The 7,845-nt window shown below is 42.7% G+C and overlaps 1 protein-coding gene across 1 annotated transcript; it reads right to left on the reverse strand.

The window, feature by feature from the left end:
- Positions 1-692: 692 nt before the first annotated feature.
- On the reverse strand, positions 693-4,788 carry LOC119349300 (phenylacetaldehyde reductase-like). The gene is made up of 8 exons (XM_037617323.1): positions 4,588-4,788; positions 4,315-4,515; positions 3,709-3,757; positions 3,318-3,432; positions 1,967-2,152; positions 1,388-1,661; positions 1,069-1,258; positions 693-979 (listed from the first exon to the last, which is right to left on the reverse strand). Exons 1-8 carry the CDS (start codon positions 4,709-4,711, stop codon positions 787-789), a joined length of 1,332 nt encoding a protein of 443 aa, XP_037473220.1. The 5' UTR covers positions 4,712-4,788; the 3' UTR covers positions 693-786.
- Between the last annotated feature and the right edge of the window lie 3,057 nt (positions 4,789-7,845).

Raw genomic sequence — 7,845 nt, forward strand, 5'->3', positions numbered from 1 at the left:
GATCGATCAAGGGTCATCGAGTGCTCAATCGGGACAGGGTATGGGGCCATTTGACGCTGACGGATGACTACTTTGCCCCCATTGCTCTATTCGCTAACAATTTTCGCTCGCGCTTTCGGATGCGAAAAAATGTCTTTGATCGCCTGTACCATGACGTTGGGTCCTTTGATGACTACTTCATCTTGCAGAAGGTGGCCATAGAAAGGATTGGATTTGTTGGTTACCGTAAATGCCAAATTTCATGGCGTTTGGACGTTTGAGGAGCCCGTGGCAAAAAATAACACTTCTCAAAGAAACTTTCAAAAGGTGCACACTGTAGACCCGATTTTGTTAATTTTACCCCAAGCTTCTCAAATGTCCAAACACCTTGAAATTTGGCACGCTTCTAGAAAACATTATAAACTGTTATGTGTAAAACTTTCATATTTTTTGAAATTGTTTGCTATTTTTTTGTATTTACTGTTCATCAGATGCAGATGAGCCCGGGGACTGAATTGAATTTTCGATCATATTAAAAAATGTTCTGCTTAGTTTACCGTTCAGCTATTTTTATTTATCGTTTGTGATCTCAAGTTGTAGATTAAAAAATAAGTTCCGCACAACACAGCTCAACAACCTCAAACATAACCTCAATTGTTCGGCTAAGAAATCAAACAGACACACAAGTTGCATCTGCATGCATCCATCCTGGATGACCCATGGGACCTGATCCCCTCCTTATTTTTCCAAAACACATTCAGTGATGTCTCAAGAAAAAATAAAAATCAATGACTAAATGGTGCTGGCTCATTCCACCAAAGGTGGCATGCGGTAGAAGAAGGGAAGCCGGCAGGGTTCGCCATCTGAAACATGAAGAAGCCCTGCCTTTTCATACGACTCGACGCTGTCTGCCAGTGTATCCTCTAATTTCCTTGGTTTCCACCCCAAATTCTTCAGCTTATCCGAAGTCAGTGCACCCTTGTAATCCACGTCGACCATCCTGCAAACACCAAAAAGTGGTGGTTAAAATCCTTCGTAAATCGACTCTAAGGCAAGCTATGGCATGACGTTTGATACAATGGCACTTACTTGTCTGCATAACTGTAGCTAGGGTACATGCTCTTCATTATCTCCAGCAATTCCTTCAAGTCCATTTGGTCTAACGAGCATATGTACCTCTCATGTGGCCCTGCCTTGTTGTACAACAGGAGCAACGCGCCGGCTACGTCGCGGACGTCTACTATGGGCCAGAACTTGTTGTTCATCGTATCAGGGCCTCCTGCATCCAAGCAGTAAATCATATGCTCAGCATGTTGAACTTTGTTGGGCTGTGTGTTCTCAAGTTACACAGCAACAAATTGAAATTAAGACAAATCCCTAGCTTTTGTTTCAGTAGTACTGAATCTACCATGCACTTCCCAAAATATTGTTACCCTAGTGATAAATGCCAAGAACAACAGAGTTACAGAAAGCAAGAAAGAAATGCTGCATATTGCACTTGAGTTAGGATTGCAACCTTTTATCATGTAGAGGAGGACCTTGCTGCTAGTGTTGAGCACCACATGCTGCAACAGAGGGCCGAAGACCAGACCAGGGCAGAATGTGATGACATGCAATCCGTTCTTGTCACCGTATTCCAGGGCTATCTCTTCAGCTTCGGTCTTCGCAAGCGAATACCAGCTCTGCCAACACAAACAAGTGTACATATTCTCGAGTTAGCGCTACCTCTCAGCTATCATCTCATCTTCAATTTAGAGCTCACTAGCTAGTGCAATGATTAAGAAGATGTCCCTTTCTTTGCATAATAGGTACTCCCTCCGTTCCGAATTACTTGTCGCAACTCGCAAGTATGGATGTATCTAGATGTATTTTAGTTCTAGATACATCCATTTTTACGACAAGTAATTTGGAACGGAGGGAGTAGATTTTAATCTCTTTGGAAACTTGGTGGTGGATGTACTATTGATCAGCAATTCCGAGTGCTCACCTTATTCTCCTTGCAGAACTCTTTGTCTGACCAACAGCTTTCATCTTTGACTTTATCTTCTGGCCAATCTGGATTGAAGCAAATACTGGCGGCAGATGAAACCAGAATGAGTTTCTCAACGTTCATAGCTGAGCAGGCCTTGAGTACATTCATGGTTCCCTTGACAGTAGGATCCATCATCTCTTTCTGCACAGTTGAGCAAGTTTATGAGTAACAGCAGAACAGCTAGCTTCTTAGTGAAAATAGAAGAACAAACAAACTAGTATTTTTTAATTTTGGGGGTAAACAAACTAGTATTACATGCACATGTATTTTTCTAAGAAATTTCTCTCAGTTGTACTAATTAACACCAATTCTCTACACCCTACCAAACAACATACTCCCTCCATTCACTTTTGTAAGACGTTTTAGACATTTAAGACAACACCCAAAATAGTTCAATTTCAGTTGTCTAAAACGTCTTACAAAAATGAACAGAGGGAGTAGTTCATTTCCATTTACGCCACTCCGTTAATTTTTCATTCAAATATCTCCTTTAATTGTATATGAAGACTACTTGTAATGCAATTTCTACCATACCATGCAAAATATATACTAGTTCCACTTCCATCTTACCACTAAAACCTTTGGAACTTAAATTTCAGCTACTATAAAAAACGTTGGACAACAAAAATAGGACATGTTCAGGCCTTATGCAATAGTCATTTCGAACTCATTTTCTGGGCATCAAAATCCACTACACACAATTAATGTTAGGAAAAAACTGTAACGCAATTTGATGTAAATTTACTATTTACCAACTATCATATATCACAACCATAAACATTTCTATGGTGTTGTGGACGAGAAACTTACGTCCGGATGGCAGCAAAGCCTAAGTAGAAGTGACAAGAATGCCGAAAGAAGTGATCAAGAATGAAGGCCCGATAAGCCCAAATCCAGATCATTTTTCTCTAGAGTTGATCAAACTTAAACACATTTGGCTTGGGACAAATTCAGAACTTCAATTAGGAGTATTTTGGAACGGATGTAGTACCTATAAAATTAGTCAACCGTAGCGCACGCTACATACATCCGGTTTGGATGACCGTCCAATAATAAGATATGTGTGCAGACATGTTTTTCTATTTTTGCCGATTGTGGCATTCTGTCCTGTAATTTTTACCTCTACTTTTTTCGGATCTTTATTCTACTCCTATAAAAATCTGAGTTGGTGATGATGGTGTGCCTGCCATCTTTCGACAGTAGCCGTCGGATCTAGATCTGACGCATACAAAGCAAACTGCTGCAATTTTGCAAAAAGATGCCCGACACTTGTTTTCATATTTACAAACAACTCCTTGTCTCTCACAATCAGCCTTATCTCTTCCCCACCACATCCAGAAGGCCACGGAACAATCTGTTGTGATGGCCGCTGCCGGCGCCATCCACCCTCAATCTTGGTGTTCCGTGCAATGCACGGGCATCTTAGGCTGGTCATAGTGGGAGTAACATAGGTAGTAACATAGATGCCACATAAGCAAAAATGATGATGTGGCAAGTAGTTAATGAGGAGAGAGGCAAATAGAGTAACATAATATGTTACCATCACATAGCGGTTTCCAATGCATAATGAGTCTACAAAGTAATAAATGAAGGCAACTATGTTACCACACCTATGACACTACTCACTATGAAGGTAGTAACATAGACTAGTAACATATGTATGTTACTAGTCTAAGTTACTCCCCACTATGACCAGCCTTAGACTACTCACAATGGGAGTAACATAGATAGTAACATCACATATATCTAGATAAAATAGATGATGTGGCAAACAATAAATGAAGAAAGAGAGAGAAATAGTAACATAGCTAGTTACTAGTACTATGAGTAACATCACACATATCAATGCAAAATGTGTCTATAGCCTAATAAATGAATTGGTGTATGTTATCACACATATGTTACTCCCCACTGTAGAGGTAGTAACATAGACTAGTAACATGTTTATGTTACTACTCAATATTACTACTCATTGTGGCTAGTCTTACTAGTTTGAAACTTGAATATTCGGTTTGCATTAATAAATAGATGTGCACATCATGTGATGCAGAGGCCGGGGTACTCATCCATTTTGTAAAAAAAAAATTGACTTAGAATAAGCCGAACTTGTAGATCTCATAACTGAACAATTAACTCGTCCAATGCACTTCTTTCCGTCTAAGTTAATTTTTGTTCTTCAGATCTGCTTGAGTCGCTCGCATTAGTCCTCTTTGGAAGGGGAGGCTAGAAGTCCAGAACTACCTCCCACATTACTCCACTCCAGTGAGTGATAAAAGTACGACTAGGAGAAATCCTACACTGACAAGCTGGCCCAGGAGATGGGTGAACACTTGCCTCGGGGTCAACCATCTCCTGCTCGGGCACCGGAGTGGCGATGTGGAAGACGCCCTCGCAGCCGGCGAGCGCGGGCGTCACCGCGCCGTAGTCGAGCATGTCGGCCTTGAACACCCGCAGGTTCTCCCGAGCCCCATCCAGCTGCTCGAGGCACGCATTCTTCGGATCGCCTGGAAGACGAGCAAGAAGCAGGAGGTGAGCGTGCAGCCGTTACAGTGGCTACTAAGCTAGTGGCTACGTACGTGGGTCGCGGACGGTGGCGTTGACGGCGTAGCCGCGGGAGAGGAGCAGCTTGACGAGCCACGAGGCGATGTACCCGCCGCCGCCGGTCACGCACACGCGCGGCAGTGGCGGCGACGACGCCATCCCCGGTTGCCCTGTTGATATGTGGATGAAGAGCTTAAGAGCGAGAGGCACTGCATACAAGGTTCAGACAAGGTCAATAGGAGATGGAAGACGGGAGACGGGGGGAGTACAGCTCGAGATTCCTCATTGCTTTAAGGTTGCGGTAGATTCCTCAAAAAGAAAAAAAAGTTGCGGTAGGTGGAAGCATCTATGCACTTGACGCGGCTCACTCCACCCAGCCCGCCCGCTGAAAAGGATGGCCCACTCCTCCACGTGCAAGAGCAAGCACGCCCATCGAGATCGCCATGGATTAGATTAAACCAAGGTGATGAATTAAGTATACATACACTAGACTGCAAGATGCAGAGACTGACCATGCTCTAGCAAAAGACCAGTTAATTGACAATGCCTTCAATCACAGACAGGTCTGACCCAAGGGCGGTGCTAGCAGTAAGAGCAAAGATAATAGCACAGCCGGCTGCTGGCTATATAGCAATGCCACGTCATCATAAAGCCTTCTCTCATATAGTAGTCTGGCGTTCTGGCTGGCTATTAGCATGGCTCCATTTAATATGAAGTATTTATTGCTTGCAGGTGCATATGATCTGCTGTGATCTACAGTAAACAATATCTTTGTGGCCATTTCAAAGAGCATACATATACATGCCATCCATGCAACCAGGAAATAGGAAGACTGACTGGCATTTAGGCAACAAACATATGTCATACAGCATCATAGTACTCCAAACATGTCACACAGCATCATACTACTCCATAGCATCATGAGTAATTACTTAAGATTACATAAGTCTTTAAGAAAGCATTCAGCAAACATAATAGATAACATCTCCGGCAAACAAGCCGTTCATGACCACAAGCAACAATCATAGTTTTGATCTGGACGATCACAAAAGTCATAAAGCATGGAGGGTACTTCGCTGGAAAGGAGCAACCACTCATTTGCATCAATAACCTTCAACCACTGTATGGAAAAGGAACCGGGTCAAGCTTAAAAATTTAGCCAATGCAAACTTACAGCATGTGACATCAAGAAGTAACACTGAGTAGTAATGCTGGAGAAAATCACTTCTATAAATCCTGTATAGCTACACAGGTTCAGTAAAAACAAATACTGTAACAATAGGAAGAAGAACAAGCTATAAAGAAGACCTCACTCTCTATATAAGCATGTTGGCAGATCAAATAAATTTCTTAAGCAATAATACATTCACACTGACTAAACTATAGAGTACAGAACTATTTGGTTAACGAAAAGAACAATTTAAGATCAGAGAAAGTATACCTATAAGTAACAGCTGCCGCAATCACCACATCACAGCTCACTCCTGAAATAAAAATGCATGTAACATATCAAGGTTACAGTAAAAAAAAGGAATATGAACATGCAGATATCAATATCCCACCATGATTAATTATGATGGCTGTTTTGAAACTTATGCCAGATATGCTCGACTAAATCACTTTTAAGTTGGGCATGCTGTGGACGAGCACGAATAGTAGCTTTTCTACGCTACACATCTGCGAAACATATTACCACCAACATTCACTTCGGGAGGTAGAGCAAATGAAGCCCCCGGAATCTCATTCAAGTCAATATGAATTTTTGCCTGCTCTCTCTCATCTTCGATTATCATATTGTGGAGAATCACACAAGCCCTCATGATCCTTCCAACACTCTTTCTCTTCCATAGACGTGCAGGCCGACGGACAATGGTAAAACGGGACTGTAATACCCCAAAAGCGCGCTCGACATCTTTCCTTGCCCCTTCTTGCTTCTGGGCAAACAACTTGTGCTTCTCTATTTGGGGAAGTGGTATAGTCTTCATGAAGGCAGCCCATTCTGGGTATATACCATCAGCAAGGTAGTAACCTGTGGTATACTCATTCCCATTGACAGAAAATTGGACTTGAGGGGCTTCTCCTTTCAGTGCATCAAAAAACAGTGGGGATTGATTGAGCACATTCAGATCATTATTTGACCCAGCAACTCCAAAAAAAGCATGCCAAATACGAAGGTCCTGGGAAGCAACGGCTTCTAGGATCATCGTTGGTACTCCATAATCGCCGCGGGTGAATTGCCCCCTCCATGCAAGAGGACACTTCTCCCATCGCCAATGCATGCAATCAATACTTCCTAGCATTCCAGGGAAACCTCGAGACTCGAAAACCTGAAGAAGACGCTCAACATCCTCCCATGTGGAGCGTCGCAAGTACTCCCCACCAAAAACCTGAATCACCCCCTTTGCAAACTTGTCCAAACACTCTAATGCAGTGCACTTCCCAATCTTCAAGTACTCATCAAGTGCGTCTGCAGGGGTGCCATAGGCTATCATGCGCATGGCTGCTGTACACTTTTGCAATGGCGAGAGCCCTATTCTACCAGAACAATCTGCCCTATAAGTGAAATAGGGGGACCACTCACCTAGGGCATTCACAATGCAGAGGAAGAGACCTCTATTCATACGGAATCTTGTACGAAACATACTCTCGGGGTAGAGTGGATCTGCAGCAAAGTAATCCTCCACCAGACGCTCGTGAGCACCTTCATGATCCCTCCGAATGACCTTCCTTGGACCGTATCGTCGCTGCAATGATCCATATCCGAGCCTAGCCTTTATTTTTATCATGAGCTTCTCAGCAAAGGAGTCTAGGACGTTTTGCTCAGCAACATAGGCTTCCATGATTTTGGATGGGGCTAGCTCATCAGAATCATCTGTGTATGATGATGAATCGGACATGGTGGGTGAGGAAGATGGGTCGGTAGGCTTGGTAGGAAGATGAGAAGTAGAGGAAGGAAGATGGGTTTGGGTGGAAGAGTTTGAAGAGGAGATGGAGCATTATATGGATGTGTCTTGTTTACCTGGGCGTATAATTACTATGGACTGCATAGAAGTTAAGTGTAATTTGACTATTGACTACATGAGTTTTTCCACTCCATGGTTATCTGGAATGCATAGAAGTTAAGTATAATTTGACTATTGACTAGATGAGTTTTTCCACTATTGCATGGTTATCTGGACTGCATTGACTACAATGTAACTAGAGTACTGGACCATTGACTACAATTTAAGTACATGACCACTTTTAATTAAGACAACGGACAGTAGGAAATACCTTAGACCATTTTGCCAAAT

This window comes from Triticum dicoccoides, chromosome 1A, assembly GCF_002162155.2.
Source record: "Triticum dicoccoides isolate Atlit2015 ecotype Zavitan chromosome 1A, WEW_v2.0, whole genome shotgun sequence".
In the NCBI taxonomy this organism is placed as follows: domain Eukaryota; kingdom Viridiplantae; phylum Streptophyta; class Magnoliopsida; order Poales; family Poaceae; genus Triticum; species Triticum dicoccoides.

Excerpts from the sequence above, each read along its gene's own strand:
- LOC119349300 (XM_037617323.1), bottom strand. The coding sequence starts at position 4,711 with ATGGCGTCGTCGCCGCCACTGCCGCGCGTGTGCGTGACCGGCGGCGGC. Across the intron at positions 3,758-4,314 it reads CCCATCTCCTGGGCCAGCTT|ATATATGTGATGTTACTATC; the intron begins GTCAGTGTAGGA and ends TATTTTATCTAG. Across the intron at positions 1,259-1,387 it reads AATATTTTGGGAAGTGCATG|GAGGCCCTGATACGATGAAC; the intron begins GTAGATTCAGTA and ends GCTTGGATGCAG.